Source organism: Plectropomus leopardus, chromosome 23 (genome assembly GCF_008729295.1).
Source record: "Plectropomus leopardus isolate mb chromosome 23, YSFRI_Pleo_2.0, whole genome shotgun sequence".
In the NCBI taxonomy this organism is placed as follows: Eukaryota; Metazoa; Chordata; class Actinopteri; order Perciformes; family Serranidae; genus Plectropomus; species Plectropomus leopardus.
In genome coordinates, this window is record NC_056485.1 from 7,068,026 (window position 1) to 7,093,720 (window position 25,695).

A 25,695-nucleotide genomic window follows, 5' to 3' on the forward strand; every position below is an offset into this window, starting at 1 on the left:
TTATGTATATGAACCCTTGTACGTTTGTGTTTGCAAATGTTTCCCTTGGTCTGTTATGCAGTGGGTTACTGTTTTGTTGTATTTATGTATATAGGGTCATTTTGGTGTTTTATGCGTATCTCTACTGTACCAGGCTGCTGAATGAAGCAACTGGCTCACTGCTGGATGATGTGCAGCTGGTTAACATCCTGCAAACATCCAAAGTGACGGCCACTGAGGTTTCAGAGCAGCTGGAGAGCAGTGAACAGACCGAGATCAAGATCGACTCTGCTAGAGAGGTCAGTGTACTGATAAAGGGATTGGGAGAGAGGAGGATTTGGGTCTTATGATAGTATGGATACCTTTAAGGGTTTTGGACTTTTGGTGAGATAATTAATGAGGGTACTGGAAAGTTGTGATAGGAATTTGCCTTTAGTTAATGACTACATAGTTGTAATATTGTAATTGATAATGGAAATAGTTTATTTACATTCAAGTTTGTGCATACAGTATATAACTTAAGTGCTCTCTCGTAACAGGCCTATCGCCCATGTGCCCAACGAGCCTCCGTTCTCTTCTTCATCTTAAATGACATGGGCCGCATTGACCCAATGTACCAGTTCTCACTGGATGCCTACATTAACCTGTTCAACCTCAGCATAGAAAAGAGCAAGCGCAGCCACAAGCTGGAGGAAAGGATTACCAACCTCAATGACTACCACACATATGCAGTGTACAGGTGAGCAAGGACGCATCAAGAAAGGCCTTTTTTATAAATCACCTGTGTTTGCATGCAGGTCTTTGTTGGTCGAGTGAATTCCACTCAGAAAATGTTTTGCATAGACCAAGAAAAACCTTTGCCCTTTTTTATGTTGCAAAATAAGCTGTCTAACTGTGCTGACAAATGGAAAAAGCACTTTACGGTTTTACACTTATTAACACATTCTCACAGTCTTGCACTGATGACGGCAGACTTTTCATGGAGCTTGCCTGCCCATCAGTAGCAACTTGGGCTTCAGTGTCTTGCTGAAGGACACTTTGAGATGTGGACGGGAGGAACTAAGGATTGCATCACAAACCCTGCAACTGATGGTGAACTTGCTGAACCACAGCTGTGAAGTCAGACATTCCTATAGCATCATAACCCTTACAGAAGCAAGCAGTTGTGTCTTTGATAAAGATATTTATATCATGACTTATTAGTTCATATATTGGCTTTAGAAAAAAGGCAAAAAAAATGTCTCAAAAACTGCAGGGCTCCATTAGACTGTCTGATGAAGAACTGTGTTGCTTAAAACAAAACGCCACTACTTGTTTGGTGCAATGAATAAGTGATAACTGGAGCCCTGCAGTATGCAAGCCATTTTTTTTGCCTTTTTACTATTTACTCACCTTTGGTTCAGCACCTGCTCCAAGTTTTGATTGGATGTGCGTGCACACTTTTGCTTCTTTTTATTGGAATTACAAGTTTATGATTCAATCAATCGGAATTGTACACTCTGTGAACTAACTTGAGCTAACTCAGTGTGTTGTCCTCTGCAGGTACACATGTCGCGGCCTGTTTGAGGTACACAAGCTGCTCTTCAGCTTCCAGATGTGTGCCAAAATCCTGGAGGTGGCTGGCAAACTCAACATAGATGAGTACAGCTTCTTTCTCCGAGGAGGAATTGTAAGAAAACGCATAACACACAGAAACATGTTGTTTTTTCATCTCATTTGATTTAAGATAATCTAACAGCACAACCCTTTTATTTTAAAAGGCTTGAAACACAGTAAATGCCCCAAAAGACCACTGTGTCTTTAAATGTTGAGCCACATAGAAGTTACGCTTCTACTCAAAGATTTCCATGGCACTTAGGGAATATGTTTTTCATGATAACTTCTCTTTGCCAGTGAATTTCTTAATATCCCTGGGACAGGCCTGGTGCTGTGTGATTGATATGCTGCTGGGTTGTTTGGTCTCTTTATTGGCTGTGCTTCTAGGTACTTGATAGGGAGGATCAGATGGATAACCCCTGCACCAGTTGGCTGGTAGACTCCAGCTGGGACAACATCACAGAGCTGGACAAGCTGCCCAACTTCCACGGCATCATGGCCTCTTTTGAACAGAACCCTCGAGACTGGAACCTTTGGTTCACCAGTGCTGAGCCAGAGAACGCCACACTACCAGGTCTGAATGTGTTACGGGGGCTTTTCTTTTTCTTTGGTACTTTGTTACTGAAGAATATTCTTCCCAATAGCAACAATGGGCCTCATTCATCAATGTCTCCCAAGGTCCTCTCTTGCAAAGAGAAGTCTGCATTTGATTCATGATGTGTTCTCTTTTTTTGTATTTCTTTTTATTTTATTTTATTTAGTTTTCATCACAAACATATACAAACTAAGTAACAAAACCAAACAATCCATATATACACAAAATAAAACAAAAGAAGGCAAGACTGGACATGGATACAAACATATTAGCCAATTGCATTAAGAAAAGGGGGGGAAATGGATAAGAGTAACAAAACTTTCACCTGACAAAGACTTCAGTTAATCAATGGGAAATGATATGTCTAATTATTGGGCCCCAGGTACACTCAAATTTGTCCAGCAGACTCAGCATACTGTTTCGAATTCTCTCTGTGTATACCTGGACTAATTCCCTTAGCCATCTAGAGAAACAAGGAGCACTGGTAGCCCTCCAATCATTAAGAACTGTTCTCTTAGCTACTTACAAGCAGACCATCAGGCTTTCCTGCACAGCATGTGACGATGCAAGATGAAAAACGTTGGGAGAAATGTGCAGAGGGTGGAGCACTGGATTCAGAAAAAAACCCTCTTTTTCTGGTGGAGGTATTTTTTGCAGAAAGTGAACACCAAATAAGCTGTCATATTTAGCAGCGTCAGGAGTGGACACAAAATAACTCAAAAGATTCTACAAATATTTGTTAATCAGCCACCTGCAATTGCAGCCTTTATGCATTACAAACGCAACTTTCAAGACAGAGATAAGTGCCACTACAAGAAGTGTGTGTGTGTGTTCAGATGGAGACAGAGAAGCAGGGGAGACAGAGAGGGGGAGAGAAGGTGAAGGTGGACGATTTCCCATAATTTTTCTGCAAGACATGAAGACCTTACTCTGAACACTGCTTCAGTTTTTGTCCAGCCCGTCCATGGCATGGTTCCTTTTAACAGGACTGGTGAGAACTGAAGTGTTAGTGCTGTGTTTATTTTAAAGTCCATAATACCTTTTAAGTAATAAAAACAATTAATAAAATATCATAAATTGCAAAGATACTATTGGAATATAAATCCTATAATATTATGCAGCTGTGGAGTTGAAAAAAAATGTATTAACCCATTATTCTGACATGTCAGCACAAAATGTGCATAAGAGTGCCCTTCTGTGTGCGTAGATTCTGTTCTTACCTAAGAGCAAATCCCAAATAAGAGAACATTGGTGAATGTTAGAATCATCGTAAAAACTGCTTAAGTTATTAAGAATTTTTTTAAGAATGGTTGGTGAATGAGGCCAAATGATATAGAACTAACTAGACTGACATTTGTATGTGAAAAGCTGGTTCATGTTGCTCAGCATTGACATATTTCATTATCAATATGATGAAGCATAATTCTATCCTGCATTTGTTTAGCCTTTACCCTCATTATGTCTTTTGTTTGCAACCCTTTTCACCTCTCGTTTTTTACTCCCCTCACTGAATCGTCTACATCATGTTAATTATACATCCTCTCATCTTGTTTCCAAACTGCCCTCCTTCACCCCTGAACTCCCTGGTTTTACCCCTTCTCTCTTTCATGTCTTTTCTTCTAGGTGATTGGGAGAATAACTGTAATGAGCTCCAGAAGATGCTGATAGTGCGCTCTCTGCGTCAGGACCGCGTCTCCTTGTGCGTCACCTCCTTCATTGTTAATAACCTCGGCTTTCGCTTTGTGGAGCCGCCTGTGCTCGACATGAAGGCTGTGAGTGTCTGCTGTCATTCATTTAATCCTTGTTGCTTCTTGAGTATTACATTTGAAGCTTTGACTTTGAATGAAAAAGTTGTTTAATATGTCTCATTTGCGTAATTCCGTTTGATTGTAGCTCACATAAAATCTTCACAAAGCCCATCACAATGTGTCTGTTAAGTGTCAATTGAGTTGTATCTCGTTGGCTTATCTCAGTCTCACTTTTCTGTCCTTCTTTGCTTACTTTACAATGTCGTATTCTCAGGTTGTGGAAGAATCCACCAGCACTACTCCTCTTATCTTTGTTCTGTCGCCTGGGGAGGACCCCACAGGAGCCCTGCTGCAGCTGGCTGAGGCCTCTAGTATGAGCAAGCACTTCCATGCTCTCTCTCTGGGCCAGGGGCAGGCCCCCATTGCCAAGAGCATGATAGAGGAAGGCGTCAAGAATGGTTCGACACCAATACGTCTTTCTTTCTGCTCTTATGTCTCCTGGTTTATTCAGTTACTTAGAAGTGATATTTTTCTCCCACAACTATTTCATTTAGTTTCTTAAGTGACTTGTGTGTGACAATATGTACAAAGCACTTGGGTTATGCATTTTCTTCTTATGATTACCACAATATTACCTGAACACTCACAAACAACTAGAAATTCAAATCTAAACAAGGTATACCATCTTATCCCAAGCTGTGTTTTCCTTTGCTAAGGTCACTGGGTGTTCCTTGCCAACTGTCACCTCTCTCTCTCCTGGATGCCCGAGCTGGACAAGCTGGTGGAGCAGCTGCAGGTGCAGAAGCCCCACTCAAACTTCAGACTCTGGCTCAGCTCTTCGCCACACCCTGAATTTCCCATAACCATCCTGCAGGCTGGCATTAAGATGACCACTGAACCTCCAAAGGTGGATGTCCTCACACACACACACGCACGCACGCACGCACGCGCGTGCGCACACACACACACATTTGAGATATCATCTACTATATAGGCATAATAAACATGTAGGATTGTAATGCTTTGAGATTCTCATGGTACGATAACTGTCTCAGAACATAGCACAGATTTATGGTATATAGTATTACACAGCTAGTATTGTTGTTATAATTATCATTTACAAATGGCCTTAAAGGAATCAAAACAGTGTTTTAGTTGAACAAACTTTATTTTGAATTGAAACTTGAGACCATTTTTTAAGAAAGTATGTGTAAAAAGGCAATTGAAGGGTAAAGGAGATACACATGGGAAAGAGAGATTCTCTGATTCGTCTGATTGCACTTTTTTAGTATCGCAAAAAGTAAATGCACACAAAATGATGACCATCATCTTTCATACCAGAGTATACCGTGAAACTGTTATATTGCAACTCTATATACATGTCAACAAATCAAACATAGATATATGTACATTGAGTTTTATTTGCCTACACATATTTTGCATTAAGATATGCAGTGCATCCCATATGTGACACCCTCCATAGTGTTAACACTGCCCCTCTTTTGTTTTCAGGGTGTGAAAGCCAACATGAAGCGTCTGTACCAGCTGGTGACGGAGGCTCAATTCAACCGCTGCTCAAAACCTGTATTTTACAGGAAGATGCTCTTCTCCCTCTGCTTTTTTCACAGCATCCTACTGGAAAGGAAGAAGTTTTTACAACTGGGCTGGAACATAATCTATGGATTCAACGATTCTGATTTTGAGGTCAGAGTCTCATCTGATACTGACAAAACTGTGAGAGCTGGAAGCCATTTTATTCCCTGTCAGAGTGAAGGCCAGTTAGACTAATGGACAATGACATTCTAGTTCAAACGTATGAAATTGAATCCCATTTATTGCTTTTTTTTTTAAACATTTATTTCTCTCCATTCTGTCTTTACTTTTTCAGTCTGCTTTCTGCAGCAGAGAATTTTTACTTGCTTTACTTCTTTCTCTGTATCTTGCATTTCAAAGTCAGTCTTTTCAGATCATCACCTTGCTGCACCCCTTTCAATAGGTCAATGAGAGTCTGCTGAGTCTGTACCTGGATGAGTATGAGGAGATTCCCTGGGATGCGCTGAAGTACCTCATTGCTGGCGTAAACTACGGCGGTCATGTAACAGATGACTGGGACAGGCGTCTTCTAACCACATACATCAATGACTACTTCTGTGATGCTGCCGTAAACACGACCTTCTTCAAGTGAGACACTGTAACACAGACACATTTATTTCTCCACGTCTTAGTGTATACTACCATCAATTTAATCATTATTTAAAAAGTGCACACTGCTTGTAATTTATTAAGTTTTATGAACTACAGTATGTTTTGCAGATATTGACTTGCTGCGATACGTAGATATTTAAGTCTTCAAATGTATACAGTCCATGATCTTCCTGGGTGGAAGCAAACTATAGCTGCAGTGAGGTGGTAGAAGCCATATCAACTGCCTGCTGAAACTCCTTGCGGATTGCAGAGTACCAGCACCACCAAGTGCACAATCAGATAATTACAATTTGGGAAATGCTGAGAATTTGTTGCATTTTCAAGAAAATTTTCATCCTCAGCCTCTGTCCTTTTATTTTGTGACCACTCCTGCCATTTCTAACCAATCACTCTAAAAATATATGTGTATTTACAACATTTGTATTTATACATGTATATTTAAAGAATAAGCTTTCTAGCACTCCATACATTAAGGCGGGATGCTATAAGATAGTTACTTTCAGTTGAGGTTGGAGACAGTGAGGGAGTGTCCTGCAGTACTATGAAACCAATACCACTTCAATACCACAACTCCTCCCAATTAAATTTATTTAGATATCAATATACTAGCACTCAAGTGGTTTTGGCACTAATGTGGATTGGGTTATTGTACTGCTGGACCTGCATTATTACATCTCATTTAATTCAAAGAGATGAAAATAATCTTAACAGGGAAGTTGGGTCGTGGGTCATTGTATTGACAGGAAATAAAATTGAGATAACAATGGCTCCAAAGCTGCACTCTAAAACAGATCAAAAGCTGTGTGATATTAAACACTGCACTGATGGCAATGAAACAAACGAAGGCAATATCTTTGTTGGCAACATCACAAGTTAGATGCATATCTACAACATTGCACTAGTTGTTAATATTGTATAGTATACTGATAAGAGAATCTACAGTTTGTCCAGAAATAAGCTCAAAATATGCTTGTAAAATTTACCTATGCAGATAACCTAAGTTCAAAACATGCAGGTGGTGATTTTTCTACCATATGATTGCACTTTTGCTGTATCATTGTACACTACATTATATAGCACTGACTTTGTATTATTTCAACCTCCTTCATCTGTTAGGTTGTCCTCCCTGAACTCCTACTACATCCCCCGTGACGGTCCCCAGTCCTCATACAAGGAATACATTAGTATGCTGCCGCCCACAGAGCACCCCGAGGTGTTTGGCCAGCACTCTAATGCCGACATTGCAAGCCAGATCGCTGAGACCAGGACGCTGTTTGACACCCTGCTCTCCCTGCAGCCCCAGGTCACCAGCACCACTGCTGCAGGGGCGAAGCCCAGTAGAGAGGATAAGGTGAGGGGAAGCATTGTGGGAGAAAGGGAGGGCAGTGATGACTAGTTGAGTGGAAATACACTAAACTTAATAGACTAGTTTCATGCGATTAGACCAACAATTATACATTTACACAGTTGAGCATACATGGCTTACAGAGAGTAATTTCTGTTACAGAGTACGTAGTATAGGCATGAATTTAAGCATCTCCATGTAGTTAAAGTAGAATTTGTGAAATTCTTTCTCTCCTCTTTAAATCTGCATAGCATTATTGCTCTTAGCAGCATGAAATTTGAGGTCACACTCAGTGCCATATTGGGAGCATATGCTCCATAACTGTTGAAGATCAACACTGCATAGTGAAAATATATATTAAAGTAAATATGCTGCTTACAAGTACAAAGGATTGTGAGATTTTCAGCACCTGTCCGTGACAACGGCCATCCTCTGATCTCTTTTACTGTCTGACAAAGGACCACCATTTTTAGAGCTACAACCAAAGATATGGTCACGTTTCTTTCATGATGGTCATCTTTCGTCTCAGACAGCCCAAAATCGTACAGAGAATACTGGGCTTTAAAGATTGATAGGTGTCTAGTTAAAATCCAACCTGCCTGTCAAAATTCTCTCAATCACCTTGGAAAAGCCTTTAGGTCCACAGTTATCACATCACAACACGGAAATAATAAAACCAGGTTGTGGTTAGGTTGAATTTCACGGCATATGTGTTTGTTTTTGTCATGTTTATCATGCTACATAGGTAGGGGTTCCCATGGCCAAAATTAATTGCACATTATGGACAAAATCTTCAATCACAGTATTTGAAATTTCATACTACAATATAGATATTGTGATGTAGTAAATATTCTGTAAATCATTCAGTCAAATTGAATCGTGGCCAATCAAACATTGCCCATGACCACATGACCTTATACACCCCAAGGTGTTAAGTACTGGCTACTTTGCTATAGATGCTATGAGAAAATCTTCGAGGGTTAATGGTGTGTATCGTCACATCAACCAAACCTGTTCTAGATCACACTGTATATTTCTGCAATTCTGCATATTGTTGACATTAGTCAAATGTTGTTTCAAGTTTGCATGTATCCTGTTAACAAAGCTTATCTTTGAGATATACACAGACTGCAATCTGTCAGCACTGAGGCCAGGGAAAAAGCTATTGGCAAAACCATCTTGATCTTGACTGCAGGTGTATTTTTCAGGGCCCAGCAGTGTGGTTTTCCTCCTTATTGTTTGAATGGGATTTGTGTTGGTTGAACATTTACTCACACAGCAGTTTGACCACACGCTGACCCTTAGTTTCAGCCATGGCATATAGTGTGCCATGAAGCATCTGTGATTGAGATATATTCAGTGTGACTGTATTTTCAGCCTGGTTGTTTTTGAAAAGAGTTTGAAAGGCTCTTCATAAGGCCAATGTCCATATTTGACAGATTTTTCCCGGCAGTGCTGAGACATCCATATGGTTACACAACACTGGCAGACAGCCATCGGTGTAATAAGATACAGATCTAGGAATCTCTGCTTCTTTATACAGAACGCTGCCCTGTTAAGTTTTAGTACAGGTCTCAAAAGGTTTCTTTGAAGCTTTAGAAGTGAGTCTTTTTGTGAATATTTTGATATCATCTCAATTCTCTATCTTAAATTGAAATAACAAGTGTTCTCTTAGTTAAATAAAAAAGGTCAGAACAATTAACACACCACAAAACTCAAATAGTTTTCAGTAGAACTCCCACATACACATCCCACTCAGTTGAAATGTTAGCATTTTATTAATCATCGTATTGAAGCTCCGATATATATCTGGCCTTACAGCCACTGAGGTTAAGCCAGAAATTACTGTTTTGTTTTGAAAATTATCTTTTAAAACCATGAAACCATCTGCCAGTTCTGTGTTCTTTATAATGTATAACAAAGGCAGAACTTTATCCGTGTGCTTTAAATTTGATGGTAGTGTAAAAGTGCAGAAAAATACACTTAAACCCAACTGATAACAACTTTCTGCAGTGTAATCCCATCATCCAGCTCCTTTTTAGTGGTTCTTGTGATCATTGGAGTGTGACCGTTGTTGGAGTATGTTTTAGTATGTGTGTTTTTGAAAGGATTATCAAGAGCCTTAGCCCGAACGACTGCAAGTCCTCCAATTTTATGCAGCTCCATGATCTGACTCTGCAGTTTCTTCACTGCAGATTCTTGTGTGCAGTCAGTGCTTATACAAGTTCACCTGTCTCATCTACTTTTATACAATGTGCAACATGTACAACATGCTTCCAGGTATTAGAGCTGTTGGCAGACGTTCGTGGGAAGATCCCAAGATTGATAGATTTCGAAGGCACCAGGTCCCTCCTCCAGGACAACCCCTCACCTCTTAATGTGGTCTTGCTGCAAGAGATCCAGAGATACAACTCTCTGTTGGACACCATCATGTATGAACTCTATGTCTCTATGTTTGTGTTTCTTTGGCTTTGTCTGTCAGAATCTGGGAACAATCGAGGAACACACATGTAAGTAGGCTAACATTTAGCAGAGTGGCAGCAGACCATATCGCTGTGATTGTTAACCTGAATTACTCCCTTAATTCCAAAAAGATTGATCAAAATATTATTTACTAACTGTCAACAGTGAAAAAATAGCAGTTACACACTTACTCGGGTTTGGGCTCAAGTAAGCACTTTCTCTCAAGTGTTACATATTGTAACTCTTAAAGCAGCAAATTGTGTGCTGGTTTAAAACAGATAATAGCAGTATTATTAATACCTACAGCCAAGTTTATACTGGGGCCTTGTTTATATCAGCAAAATATTTCTTTAAGTGAGAAGAAATGATCGTGACTTTGGAAGACAGAAGTCTTGTTTGCAGATAAAATGAATTGCCAATTTATAGAGCATTAAGTTGAGCAATTTATGAGGTCAGACCCCTTCGAGAAGATTTACCAACATTGTTTCTTGCCCTAATGGGACGGTCCTCCACAATTTAAACCAATCACACAAGTGTATCTGATTGCAATGCAATAATCATACCAGTAATTTACAAGGGAAACCAGCCATACAAAGAGGCACTAGCATCAAAGATGCAAATAGGCAACAATCGCCTAATCACCCAGCCTGTTTATTTGTACCTCCATGTCTGACTGCAAGGTAATTCCAATAGATCCAGACCAAGTAAACTGTAAAAGAAGGTAAGGTAATGACATCTGTGACAGCATTCCAATTTTGCTTTTGAGCCAGTTTGGTGCCACTTCTGCTGGAGGCAATCGGGCAGGCACGGCAAATCACACAATAACCCATCATTCCTTTTTTGTTTTAACTTTGACTTTAAAAGCCTTCCACCAGAGGAAAAAACACACATTACATGATGTTGACATGATTTTTAGCTTTTAAAGTTTCTTTGATCCAGACAAGGAAGTAGTGACGACTAAACACTTACAATAAAAGGGGGTAAAAGTGACCGATTTGTTGGTGTAAATGTGTATGTTTGTCTGTCAGGTCATCCCTGGCGCAGCTGGAGAGAGGAATCAAAGGATTAGTGGTGATGTCATCCAGCTTGGAGGAGACCTTCCACTTCATCTATGATGCCCGTGTACCACCGCTTTGGGAGAAGGTACCATACACACACACACACACATATAGAGGACACCCACAATAACCCACACAATCTGCTGTAGTCCTCCTCCAAAACAAGTTCTCTTTAGGTTAGAGAAAAAAAGATCAGCACAAAGATGCTTTACTGCCATAATGTATTCTCTGCATTCTCTGGTTATCCTTTCTCTACTGCTTGAGGCATATTTTTCAGCATCTCTCTTCTTATCACGTATAGATGATGCACATACACATACTGCATGTGTGCTGCAGATGCAGTAAGAGAGGTGAGACCCGCTGAAGTGAGAAGGGAGACTGCACCTGCTACCTTCCTTTTCATCTTATTTCATAAAGTGGGCAGACAGACTACAGTGTAAAAGTTCTGTTGGGATCAATAAGATTAAGACAGCTGCTATTTGGAGAATTGAGTGGATTTGATTAACACTGGATGAAAATTATGAAAAGTATGCTTTGAAAAAAGGTAGCAAAGCATGAAAACAGCCAAGGTAAACAGTAAAAGAAATGCAGCCTTTATTGGTTTGGCTGCACTGAATCAAATATGGACCGAGTATTTCTTTGTGAGGGTCATAGATAATGTTTCAGTGCCGACAGACAACTATGTTTATTTTTCCATGACTTATTCTGGCTTCATTTACAGCTAAGCCTTTCTCTCTCTAAATAATAGGACATATTTCTATGTTGTTCTGCCATTTAACAAAGACCATTCACATTTTCACTCAGGACTCTTTGTGTATTGAGCTTTGTGATTGTGATCTGATCAGCACTAATCTATTTCGCTTTCTTCAGCCAGTCAAACAGCTGCAGGCCCGTCTCTGTACTGACTCACTGGGCTGTTATTAAAGGTGTATTTATCCATCACTCTGCCTGGCTGCACAGACACACACTTATTGTTCTCCTCTGTCCAACTGCACACACACACACACACAGATATGCACACAGTGATGGGGCTCTGGCAGCATTCCAGCTGTAATTCTGTCCGAACACTCCATTCTGGCTTCATTATCACTGGACCTCTCTTTACAGCGGGGAGAGAACACAGGGTGCTGTCAGCCGGGGTCAAGGGGCTACCAAAGATTCTGGCTACAAATGTGTGTATATCTTTGTGTGTGTGTGTGTGTGTGTGTGTGTGTGTGTGTGTGTGTGTGTGTGTGTGTGTGTGTGTGATGTGTGACTCAGTGGAATGTGTGTGTCCACTGAGCTGGGGTCATTCAGGTCAGTTTGTGTTTTTCTTCAAGTGTCTGATTCTGTCCTCATTATGGGCTGTTCTTGAAAGCATGAATGCAGATGTGTACCTGTGTCTGTGCGCATGCGTGTGTGTGTGAGTGGCTGCTCATCAGGTGGAGTATACCTTGGCCCTCAGTGGCTGAACAAAGCCACCGTCTGTGGACTAATCATAGTGTAATAAGCAAAGTAAACCTTCCAAGGCCTGCTCCACTTTCCGAAAAAGACCCTGAGCTCATTGTGCTCTGGCCAATGGCTTATTACCGCTCGATGCACCGTATGTGCATCTCTGTGTGTGTGTATATTTCCTTTTATAGCAATATTGGATAGCTATTACGGCTGCTGCTTCTGTTCTAATGACCATTTGCTCTGTTTCTCTTTTTGTTTACTCACTGCCTGCTTCACCTTCATCTGTATCTCATTCATTTTTTTTTCATTTTCCATATTGTGTTCCCTCCATTCTGCTCTCCTCTTTCTCTCAGTCTCTTCATGCCTCATCTGGTCTACGCAGCAACAACAGCCCCTCATAGACTCTGTGCCCTTATTCATCCCTTCATCCCTCTCTTCTCCGCCCCTCCTTGGCATGGCAGCCTGTCATTAGTTCTGAGCTCACAGACTCATGGCTTTAATTTTGGCCTGCCTGCTTCTCTGTCTCCGGCCATTTTGTATCTGGTTTCTTCACAAGGCTCTGCTGTACGTGTGTGTGTTTGTGTTTAGGGGCTGTATAGCATATGTGCATGTAATTCATTTGGAAGAGATGTGCATAACCATAATGTGAATGTACAGCGGTAATGACATGTCACTCCCCCCTGGGTGGCAAACATGCAAAAATGTTTTCATCCCTCTCGTCCACTATATATGCGCATACACGTGTGCATATCTTTATGTTCCCGTCCTCTTCCCAGTCTGTGCATCCATCTACTGTACCTTGTGGCTACATATGAGCATCAGGCACATTAGGGAAATAAACAACCGCAAGGAAAGCATATGCACAGATAAACAGATTTGCATGAAACAAAAGAAGTAATGACAACCTTCCAACAAGATGTGAAAAGTAATTCCAAACAGGACGTTCAGTCCCGTTGCCAGATCTGCACAGGCATGCATTCCAGGGACCTGAGGCGCAGCGGCAAAGGTCCACTCACTTTAGCCGTCAGCCTAGAGGACTCATGATGTGCAGTGGACCAGCTAGCATGGAATTAACTGTTTAGACAGTGAGAAACCAGGCAATAAAGGGCTGGAAATGTTTTCAGTAGAGTCTAACAATTTGAATATAATTTTTCCTCTTCTTATTTGCCTTATTATTATGTGTTTACTGCCTTTATTTTGTTATTGTATGTTTTTTTCTTGTTTAAATCTACCCAAATTCTTGTCTGGCCTTTGTTTGGCGTTATTGTCTGGCTTCTATTGTTATATTGCCTCTGTGGTTTATTATTATGATACTAATAATAATATTTATTATCATTAGTAGTATTAGTATAAGTATTAGTATTAGTTTTAGTAGTAGTAGTAGTAAAAGTATTAGTATTAGTTTTAGTAGTTGTAGTAGTATTATAAGTAGTAGTATTAGTTTTAGTATTCGTAGTGGTAGTACTAAAGTCATTTCTAATGGAGACAGGTGCCAGTGAAGATGCTGAGATGACAGTGACATACAGTAAGGTGGTCTGTTCTTTTATTAGTCAGAAGCAACATAATTTTAAGGTCTGTTCTCATATTGTCTCCTGGAATCTTTCATCATGATTGACATATGGCACATTATTTATAGATGCTTGTTCGAATTCTGAGTCTCTCTACAAATCATGTCAATATCAAGTCAAATAAAGGAAGCAGAAGCTGTTATACTCAAATTTAAACATCACTATGTTCACACCTCACTTGAGAATTTTCACATACTCACATACTGCCAACAGCTGGAAGCATGAAATGACTGTAGATTTGCCATCTCTCTCTCTCTCTCTCTCTCTGCGTCACTGTCTCTGTCCACTAGGCATACCCCTCGTTGAAGCCCCTGGCAGCATGGACCAGGGATCTTTGCCAGCGAGTCAATCAGTTTGCACGCTGGGCAGAGACGGCCCAGCCCCCCAACTTGTTCTGGCTCTCTGGCTTCACCTTCCCCAATGGTTTCCTCACCGCTGTGCTGCAGTCCTCCGCTCGACAGCGCAACGTGAGAGTGCACCCTGCCACACGCATACAGAATTAGAAAATACTGCTTGTATTGTCATGTGATGGCCATATATTTTAAAGGGGTTTCACGAGCCAAAACCCAAGGTAGCTATGTGATTCTTCAAATGATGATCAAACTTTGGAAAATAAGCAACATCCATACTACGTGATGTTTGAATGACAAGAGCTACAATTCACTTTGTACAGCTTTAAGTTAGTTATGTGACAGAGAACACAGAAAAACACCCTGGGAAACACACTGGTTTTCACATATATTCTGCAGTCAACCCCACTGTGCTGGTTTGGCAAACTCAACCTGCTGAACACTCTTTTCTCTCGCTCTGTTGACTCCATGCATTAATCTCAGCCTCTCAGCATCTCACAGCCAACAACCACCGCACTTAATGTTGCACATTAAAGGGAAAGTTCAGAGTTTTTGAAGTGGGGTTGTATGAGGCACTTATACATTGTGAACATATTACATACAGTAGATGTCAGCTGGCATGTCCACCAGTTTGGAGAAGCAGGCAGGAGCACTGCTACAGAAGCTAAGCGATGTACTGCTGTAGACAGGGGCAGCAGCAAAACAATTTTTAGACACCTAAAAAAAAAATCAGTGCAGTTCAGTTGTTTGCTTTATTTTGATTTTTTTTAAATGCTTTACTTTGCCATCAGACAGCACTTTCTGGAGGTATCCTGTTATCCATGCTCTCTTTAAAGCCATCAGATAACTTTCACAAAGGTAGTAGTTTTACCTCAACCTCTGCTTTGATTAGCTAGTTGTTTGGAATATTTTTTGAATTTGGGTTACTTTGGATTTACCAGAGTCACACAATAACACAAATTAACAAATAGAAGCAGAGGTAGACGAGAAACTGCCATGTTTGGCGATGTAAAATTTCTTTTTTTTTATCAAAGAAGTCAGGTAGCTTTGAAGAGAGCATAGATGGATATAGATGCTTCAGTTTCCCATTTAAAAATCAGCGTCTGGCTGCAAGGTAAAGCTGTGAAAGTGTTCTAAATATAACTTGCAACCAATATATATATTTTTTTTGTAAAAAAATACAAAATACAAAAAAAAAAATACAGTTGTAATATCGCTCTACTGCAATGATTGAAAATGTCCTTGTTTGACTTTTAGACCAGTGATAATAATAACATGCTGTCCATCCTAAAGTTTATCATTGTGTGAAACTTTTTCTTGCAGATATCAGTGGATACTCTGTCGTGGGAGTTTATAGTGTCCACTGTAGATGACAGCAACCTCCTTTACCCACCCAAGGTGACTCCCCATGCACACGTTTCTATTTCCATACAGATTTCCATAAACTTGCCATCTGACCATTTTTTCTGAGCCATTAACTTTCAGCTGTCATCGGCACTTTCCATCACATTTTTCATTTCTGCTCAAACATTGACTGTGGTTTTTCCCGAGAAACCTATTTTCATTCAGATCTGCACGCCACTTTGCCTCTCTCTCTTCCCATTCCTCAAATCTACTCTAGCATTTTAATTTTTTTTTTTTTTTGCGAAGAAGTTTCACAATTCAAATTTTGACACCGGTGGAAAATGTTTTAATTTGTCTTGTTGCTCCCATTTCAGGATGTCTGTCATTACAGCTCTTCATTTCTCTCTCTCTTTTCTGCATCACTTCTCTCTCCTTTTCCTCCTCGTGCTACTCCAAAACCAACGCACACTTCCAGCCCTTCCTGCCTTTTGTGCTGCTTCCCTCTTGTTTCTTTTTAGCTCTCTCACTCTACTTCCTTCTACCCTCTCTTCCTTCCTCTCTGACATTCTCCTCCTCCTCCCCTCCCTCGCTCTTCTTATGTCTTGTCTCTCCTCCAGCCCCTCTTCTCCCCACCATCTTTCCCCTTGGCAGCTTCTCTTCACTCACTCTCTCCCTCATGACCTACTACTTCCCATTTGTCTCTTTTTTTCCTCTCCCCTTTCCATCCTTTTACTCTATCTCTTCCATCTTCCTCTGTGCCTCCTCCATCTCTCCCCCCTCAGCAGCCGTCCTTTTTCCCTTTCCCCTTGTCCTCGCCCCTCCCACTTCTTTTCTTTCTCAGTTTCATTAACTAATTGGCATGGCTGTTTGTCATACACTTTTTTTTTAAGCTGTATGAAAAATGTCACCTCCAAACAAGTGTTTATATCTTACCCCTTCTCCCTCTCTTTTCTCCCTTGTTTCCCTCTTCCATGCCTCTGCCCTCCACAGGAAGGAGTATTTATCCGAGGTTTGTACCTGGAGGGTGCTGGCTGGGACAAGAGGAACTCCTGTCTGGTGGAAGCTGAAGCCATGCAGATGGTGTGTCCCATCCCCACCATCCACTTCAAACCTGTGGAAAACCGCAAGAAGGCAGCCAAGGGTGAGTCGTTTGGGACTTTTTTGTCAGGGATTTCCTTATTCCACCCCACCAACAGTCTGTCTTTTTTAACCCTTTAGAACCTGGATCGGCATCAGTTTTGTTGACACATTTCACAAAAATTTAAACCTGTGGGACCTAAGAAAATTGGTTTGATTTCTTCTGAAAACATGGAGGGGGAAAAAAGCAATGAGCAACTCTGGTAAAAAATGTGCCGCAAATGGCAAAAAAAGGTGACAAAAAATTGACTTGAAAATTAGCTGCAGGAAGATTATTACATTTTTATCAAAAATCTGGAAAAATGTCTAGAAACTGTATTCATATTCCTATAATTATGTATTAAGAATTATGTTAGTAATTTTCTTGTTTCTTTGTCTTCCTTTCTTTTTTATTTTTGTTTGCTTTTTTAAATTTTATTTTTAATGCTTATTTTCAGGCAATTTTTTCTAATTTCTTGCTAATTTTTGGTGAATTTCTTGATAAGTTGCTCATTGCCCTCTTCCCATAATTTTGGGGAAAAAATGAAGCCAATTTGCTCAGGTTTCAGAGGGTTATGATTCACTGGTTTCTGGTTTTCTCCATCTGTTTGTGTATAGTTTGTGATGTCATGCTCTGTGGTTTCGCTGTCTCAACTCTGTCTTTGTCTCTTTTGTGTGTGTGTGTTTAGGTGTGTACCTGTGTCCGTGTTACTACTTCCCGGTGCGTTCAGGTGGCGCCGGCCGGCCGTCTTTTGTGGTCGGTGTAGAACTCAAATCAGGAGCCGTGACCGCTGACCACTGGATCAAGAGAGGGACCGCTCTTCTCATGAGCCTGGACAACTAAAGGCCTTAACACACACACACACACACATTGACACTTTTCTACTGGTATTTATTGTTTTAGCTGTTTATCACTTTGTATACTTTTTTAAAAGTTCATACTCTTATTTGTGACCTTCAAGTTTTAAAAGACACCAGGTTCCAATAAATACTAAATGCAATTATATTTAAACAATGTGTTACTTCTCACAAATATTGCTCTCTGTAAAGCAGACTCGCACACCTGGGCTTGAACAATAAACGGACTGAGTCATTCTTTGAAACTCTGAAGTTGGTCTGACAAATCTGGTAAGGTCTCTCTCTTCCTTTTTTTTTGTCTCCTTTCTCGGCTGTAAGCCTCTTCACAGGCCTGCATCAGTCTTTCCATGCTGACCCCTCTGTACCCTGCTCAAACATAGACACGTACACACCGACACCTACACACACACACACACACACAGGGAATAGTCTCCTACTATGAAATGTGTTTTACTGGAAACTTTGCAACATCTGGATCAAGTGACTGTCTGGTCATGTTAAGTGTCTGCTGTGCTCATTGAATTCCTCGGTAATCTGATGAGCTGTTGCGTGTAGACAGTCCTGGGCTATAAAAAATACGGCTAAATGACATCATTGGAAATGAGTGCTTCAGTTTTGGACTACGCTGAATTCACAATGTTTTTGTGAAGCCTATAATATATCATTTTCTGGCTTCGCACACTTGTTGATCAGACAGTCCTGGAAATGCAAATTTGTTCCAATCTTTATTTGAGCAAAAGTCTGTTAACATCCATCAATCAAGAATAATATTTTAGTTTTGTGGAAATTAGATTCATCCCTCGTTTGGCACACTCACACAAATTTTCACACACTAACAACACACACACATGCAAACAATGCAGTTAATCAAGGTGAGGTAAAGGATATTTTTATGCTAATATGCATTTCCCCACAAGCTGAGAAAGAGGACAGAGGGAGGGAGCGACCGAAGGAGAAATGAACCTATTCAAACAAATGAATTCTAATGAAGCTTTGCACACAAGACGTTTGGAGTCGCTCGGCGTTGTGAGAGAGAAGGCCTCGGACTTCGCCACTGGAAAAGGACTCAGCCCAAACTCCTGAAAGGGAGGGAGAGAAAAACAAGAGAAGGACCCTGGAGAAAGTGAGCCGGGAGGAAGAATGGTCCAGTAATGAGAGAGGGGAACCAGAGAGAGGGGGGCTGGAGTTCAAGGTTGTATTCAGACGTAAGGATTGTCCCCCTGAAAGACCGAACACGAACTTCCTCAGGGTTTAAGAGCCTCTTTATCAAACCCAAGTCTGTATGTGTGTGTGTGTGTGTGTGTGTGAGTGTGTGTATGTACACTGGTGGTCTCTGGCTGGGTGGGAGATGGAGGGGGGCACTCGTAGCAACATGCTGAATTCAAATTCAAATTGGCTTATTCTCAGGCCTGCTTGTAACAAAAATATCAGACGTGGGAGGTCATTCATATGGATTAATGAAGCAGCTGAAATGAAGTAGAATGTAAATGTGGTGTGGAAACATTTTAGATGCATTTGTTATGCACTGGTAACCTTCCTGATAATATGTGAATTACTTTGTGTATTCCAGGACTGCAGTACAGTGTGCAAAGCGTTGTGGCTTCTATGCTTTAAAATATTGCAAATTGTCAAGTGCACATTTGCATCGTTTATAATTTAGCTCAAGCAAATATTTCTGTGTTCAAGATCGGTTGTTTTATTGTAGAGCTAAGGTTTTCAAATGGTCCCAGTTATCAGAAATATTCATTTCTTGAGGGCATTGGAAGCCGACTTCTTCCATCTGCTTATCCACTCAGAAACTGTAAAAGAGCAGCCTCTCAAGTCCCTACGTTTTGGAGAAGTGTTGACATTTATTGAATATCTGCGATGAGGTAATCCAAACTTTTTTTATATGTAATAAGGGCCTATGCAGTGGTGGATGAAGTACCAGAAAGCCATGCTAAAGTAAAAGTACAAATTTCTTACCAAAAAATGACTGGTAGAAGTTAAAGTTTCCTATTAGAATATTACTTGAGTGAAAGTCTTAAAGTATTTCTTATTTGCTGTACTTAGGTATCAAAAGTAATTTTACTGTATTAAATGTTATTAATTATTGAAAGTAAAGGTGCAAGTCAATTCTGTTAGCAAAAAGCAGGTGGTCAGAAGTTTGGAAATTATTACGTTTTATTTCCTAACATACACTACCTTAAAATGGAGTGTACATTACTCTTGAAAAAAAACATAGTCTTTTTTTTTAACCTAAAGGATTTAAAGAACAAAATCCAGTTTTTCCTTCCCTCCCACACCTTAAATTGTCTTTTCATCCCCTCCGCCCTTCCAGTGGTGGAATGTAACAAAGTAATCATACTTAGTTGCAGTGCGTAAGTATTTTTGGGAGTATCTGTACTTTACTTGGGTTTGTATATTTCTGTGAACTTTCATACTCAAGTATGACTTTCAAGTACTTCATCCACCGCTGCTCCCATCATTCCCTATTTTGTCTTAACTAAATACTTAGTGTAAATGGTATTTTGGTGGAGTAAAAGTGTAAGTTCACAGAAATCTGAACAACTAAAGTACAGATAGTCCCCAAAAAATACTTAAGCACTGCAAAAAAGTATCATTACTTTGTTACATTACACCACTGGACCTATGAAAACAATTCTCTACAGATCTGTAGACCCCTGCTTGTAAATGACTTTTGTCACATTTGAGATAAAACATGAAGAAAATGTCCAATCAGATTATAGCTGTTGAATTCAGTGAAATGAAATCAATCTGCAGTTTGTCTGAGACCTCTTTACAAGCACCCCAGGGAGCCAGCTGAACCTCTGTGTGGGAGCTACTGGCTTGATGGCTTTGCCTTGTGTTTTAATTCGACTTCCCAACATGCTCTTGCCCTAGTTTTCTTGAGAAATGACAGGAGTCTGACAAGATTACCAGACATCTCCAGAGCCACAACTTTTGATTCCTCAAGTGGCTCCTTCAGTGACCACCTCCGGCTGAGAGCTTGACTCTTGAAACAAACCCACAAGGGCAAAACCTGGGGTCCAGTTGTTCTCTACTGAATAGTAGTTAATAATGGAATTTGGGCAAGTTGTACAGTGTGTTTGCCAGTGACTATGGAGGCGGGGCAGTTAATGTCCAAGACTCTTCCACCGAAAATAAACCTGCATGAGGGAAGAGAAGGAGAGAGAGAAGGAGAGGAGGGAGGAGGAGGAAGCCTTTCAGCGGGGACAGAGGGGAAAGAGTCTCCGTTTCAATGGAATAAAAACTGCGCAATTTCTTTAAGGACTGCCTGCTCTGATCGCGGGTCCTCTGTAGGAGAAGGATATCAGTTGTGTTTTTTTGGATGATTTGGGGATCGGTGTCCATTTGCAACCCCCGCTGCCTCGGAGGTTACAGGAGCTGGCTTTTTTTTTTTTTTTTTGTATAACCAGATGGTCTTCAGAGGAGGAAATGATCCGTGCAATCATTTTAGAAAGGCGATATGACTGTGCAGAGATGCAAGATCAGTGATGAGTCTCCCCGTCATGCCTTGCCCATGGGCGAACATATCAACATTTTCTCAGGCTGGGCTGTGATCTATCTGCGTGTACAGTGCTGCTCCCCGTGTCGACGTTTGCACCTTAAACGCGTTATGGATGTTGAATGGGGTTTCATGTTTTTTTGGGAGAGGGCTTTTAGGGGGCTGCGTCATCCGTGGCTGGGAGAAAGGAGATGGAGTGCTTTGCAGATTTTCCTCTGTGAGACTGTTTTAAGAGCGAGAGTGAGCACGGTACCTCCCCAGCAGATTTTGGATTGCACATAGAAGGTAAGCATATGACTATCAGACATGCATACTGACACGTGAGGCTGTGCAGGCTGTTTTACCGAGATGTAATTGGGGAACCAGTGAGACTCCATTGAAAACAACCTGAACTACTGTATCTTTATCCAGTGCTAAATCAACATTACAGCAAGAAAATGCGTATCAATGTAGGAGACAAATGAAAGTCTACTAACAAGATTTCGCAGAACAGAAACACTATGCATATATATGCTTGCCTATTACATAATTGTTATTACAGTGTAATGGGTACACTACTGTAACTTTACACAAATAAGGGCGATAAGTTTCCATACTGCAGCAGTTTCATATTGCCGTATTCCTGACCGCTGTTTTGTCTGTTTTCCCCAAACTCACATCGAAACCGATGTTGGTGATGTCACGTTTTTACGGTAAGGAAGGGATAGTTTACGGGAATGTAGGTCTGGAGTTGATGTCGCAATCGCTTTGTGTTGATCTCGGTTACACGTTACTAAATGCACAAAAAGGCGACGGATCGTGTCCGTGGGTGTGTTAACAACGCGTGGCGGTGGTATTTTGCTGGTTTGGGGGGTGAATAGCGGGATATTATTGAATGAAATGCGGACTCGCTGGTGTTGGAGGAAGGAGTGTCGCATTTTCTTTCTGAAATGTCATGTGGTGAAGTTGTGGCGGGTTCTCTACTATTTCCAGGAAGAGCGTTTGAATTTTCTTCCCTTGGATTTTTTTCCCTGTCTCCACCCCTCTCCAGGCTGTTCTTGTAGCACTTCGGGCGTTTTGCCACTGGGTGGCGCCCCAGGACAGTGAATTGGTCCGATGGCAGCAGGGATACTCAACTTGCTTTGCTTGGGGGCCACTTTTGAAAGGTGGCCAGGGGCCAGTCAAAGCAGCCCCATACATATTCCTAGGATTTTAGGACGTTTCTCGGATTTTAAGGCATTTCTAGAACTTGAAGATATCTCTAGAATTTAGGGACATTTCTTGGATTTTAGGATGTTTCTTGAATTTAAGGGCCCTCTCGGATTTTGGGGCATTTCTCAGATTTTCGGAGATTTCTAGGATTTGGGGACATTTGTAAGATTTTAGGTTGTTTCTGGGATTTTCGGACATTTCTGGGATTCTAGGATGTTTTTAAGATTTTATGGAACGGATGTTAGGAATTTTCTCAGATTTTAGGGCATTTTTAGGATTTAAGTTGTGTCAAGGATTTCAAGACATTTGTAATTTGTTTGTTGTTTATGAGGGGGAGAGGTTGTGCAAAAAGTGGGCGGCATATCAAATATTTTATAAGTACTGGGAGGGAACTTATGTTTTGTATTCTGCCTTAGGGGAGGGGCATACAAATTTAAATGGTTGAATTTTTTTTTTTTTTTTTTAAGAAAACATGCAGGTGTGGAAGGTTACACCAGGCCAAAATTATACCATTCATCCTAGAAATATAAAAATTGGTTGGCCTATACTAGTTAGATTTTCAAATTTTCAACAGTCCTTGGAGACATCATTTACAAGGAATGCTTTCATTATTAAAAGAAAAAAAGCATAACTGAATGTGATCTTAAAATAGTGACATTTCAATAACTTTATTTTACGTCTTGTATAAAATTTGGCAAAACCAAAAAATGTTTGCACAAACTAACAAGCATGCAGGACAAGAATGGAAAACTAAGGCCTTTTAACTCCAGATTTTGTCTTCATCTTTTAACTTTCAAACATAAAAAGGTAAGGTTTGAAACTCTAATAACTCATTTTTGGTGGAGGGAGGGTTATGCATTGTCCAAGTCACTCAGGCAGGCTTAAGGAAAAATATTTTAAAGTTTTTGGAGGTTCAAAACAAGTTATTCACCAGCCATCACCTTTGTCTGATAAATTTAGAACGGTCCCTTGAATTGTGACTTTAAACTCATAGCACAATGTTTAAGTATTAAAGCCGATTTCTGGGATCTTGTTTTGGCATAGTTGACTTTACTAAACAAGACACAAGATGCAGCAAGCAAATATTGTACAAGGTGCCATGATCTGGAATCGAACCCGCTGCTGCCGCGTTAGAGACGCCGCTTTCAGACATGAAGCACCTTCTATAGCCACCGAGCCACCGTAATGGTATGTTCCCACCGGAACATACCATTATTACATTTTACGCGCCTAAAACTTAACAATTTAAATCATGTTTTACCACACGATTAAAATTACTAATAAATAGTATTTTGGGTAGGATATATACTGTTCCCACATTTCAAAACTGACTATTTTGAATGTCAGAATTTTAAATGTCCTCTTAATTTTTGCGAGTGTTTGATGTCCCACAATGCAGTGCGACTCGAGGAGGGGGCGTGTCCAATTTCAAAAAATGTTTGGCCATTTGCGTACAGTGGCGGCGCAGCTCCGAGGAGTCAAAACAAAACAAAAATAATTACATTTTTCGGTAATTACCGTCACTTAGCTTTAGTTCTGCGTGACTTTTTGCACGAAATGAAACATTTTCGACGCTAATGGGACTACAAACGTTTTAGTGTACACAGCAGTGCCTGTGCCCAGGTTAGTGCGTCTTGAATATGCTAGCTTAACGGTTGAAATCACATTTTAGCTTATTTGAATATCTGACGCACACGTTTTTCCTGGTGTTGCTAGTTGTATTTTACGGTTATGTTGAAAAAGAGTACCAGGTTTGTGTTGCAGGTAGGACTAAACTTGGCTTACAGGTGTTGTATGGAAATGTATTACCCCACTGTGCAGTGTTTCCCTCTCGTACCCCCCTCGGTGGTAAGTTTAGGGTTTAGTGTTTGGTCCAGGTTCAGGGTGCGGTAAACAGTTTTCGACAAAACATCTGGGGCTGCAATAAAATGCATTAATACCTCCAATACGCAATAATACATTTTTAATGCGACCTAACCGAAACTGCAACAATGTTTCGTAGTTGCAAAACCGACAGTCCCCCACAGTAATTGTGACTGTTCACTTGACCAAATGCTTAACTGTAATGCCGCTATGAAATATAGCTAATACTACGAAACATCGCAACATGGTATTTGCGTTTCATTATTCACTTTTATTATTAATTTTTTTGTTATAACAAGATATTTTCAAACTTTTCGTGTTATAATAAAAAACTATTTGTTCTAACAAGATATTTTTTGTTTTAACAAGAAACCTCAGAAAAATTAACTTCCGTTGTTATACGTAAAAATATCTATCTAATACTAATATCGACGATCTAAATATCTAGATATTAATTTTGTTTGGTTTTTTTTGTCTTTTTTGTCAGACGTGGCAGCAATATGTGTTCATACACTACACTATGCTATAGTTTGACCGATAGTACCTCCCTTACAGCGCCTCTTCTCCTGTCTGGTAAATAACAAATCACTGTTGGTCACTTAAAAATAGCCCACAGTGTTGCCTAGTCACCCAAGCGACACACCTGTTAACTGGACAGTACATACACACATAGACAACCTGACTGGTTTGATGGTATCATGTGAGCCATTTTCTGATTTCTTGTGTATTTTCATGAAGTTATATAAAGATGTACAGTACAGTTAGTATTTTCCCAGATATATGCCAAGTTACTGCCCCCTTTTTCCTATACATATGTCAGTTGATAAATAGCTTCAAATAGCATATTTTTCTTGCCTACCATTCATTATGTAGGCTATATTTTCTCTTGTATGACAGACATTTATTTTAGGGAAAAAAATAACAAGGTATTCAGACTTTAACACAAAATATCAGCATCTAAGTGCTTCATGATAGAAGTAATTTCATGCCCGCACTGAAGCAGTGTATCCATTACTTCTCCGATTGCCGTTACAATCCTGCACGTATACAGTAGTGTGTACTGTATATCAACTTTGGAAATTGTTGAAGTGCAAGAGTGTGAATTGTCCCCTAGATGGCGACATAATCGCAGTCCAACTCTGATCCCTGTGTGACCTCTGTGAACAGCTGCTGTTTTCTCAAATGCCTGGTTGGAAAGAAGACTCTGGTATCTGAATATGTGTTTTCGTTCATGTCTCTAGATTTGACCTGTAGATAAAACCAACAAATCCAGTGCAGTTGAGTTCCAAGTTTTCGTAGATCAATGCCCATGACGATTACAAATGTACTCTGATACTTTTCCATTTTAGTGAGTGTTGTCAGATGTTTATCCGCTACTTGATTACTGCTTCTTATTTATTTTATCCCTCACTGAAAGCATTAAAACATATCTTTGTCACCACAGAAGAATGGCCAAGCATTGTTGTGCTACGTT

The 25,695-nt window shown here is 40.3% G+C and overlaps 1 protein-coding gene across 1 annotated transcript in view; it reads left to right on the forward strand.

Annotated features, from left to right (window-relative positions):
- The window catches only part of dnah2 (dynein, axonemal, heavy chain 2), a 72,619-nt gene extending 54,974 nt beyond the window's left edge, over positions 1-17,645 (forward strand). The window contains exons 68-83 of the mRNA XM_042512065.1: positions 134-278; positions 519-718; positions 1,522-1,648; positions 1,963-2,149; positions 3,794-3,942; positions 4,193-4,376; positions 4,635-4,825; positions 5,431-5,622; positions 5,915-6,099; positions 7,240-7,474; positions 9,749-9,900; positions 10,960-11,074; positions 14,282-14,458; positions 15,665-15,739; positions 16,676-16,826; positions 17,491-17,645. Coding sequence (XP_042367999.1) covers positions 134-278; positions 519-718; positions 1,522-1,648; positions 1,963-2,149; positions 3,794-3,942; positions 4,193-4,376; positions 4,635-4,825; positions 5,431-5,622; positions 5,915-6,099; positions 7,240-7,474; positions 9,749-9,900; positions 10,960-11,074; positions 14,282-14,458; positions 15,665-15,739; positions 16,676-16,826; positions 17,491-17,645 — 2,620 coding nt within the window. The remainder of the gene's footprint in view (positions 1-133; positions 279-518; positions 719-1,521; positions 1,649-1,962; positions 2,150-3,793; positions 3,943-4,192; positions 4,377-4,634; positions 4,826-5,430; positions 5,623-5,914; positions 6,100-7,239; positions 7,475-9,748; positions 9,901-10,959; positions 11,075-14,281; positions 14,459-15,664; positions 15,740-16,675; positions 16,827-17,490) is intronic.
- The last annotated feature ends 8,050 nt before the right edge of the window (positions 17,646-25,695 follow it).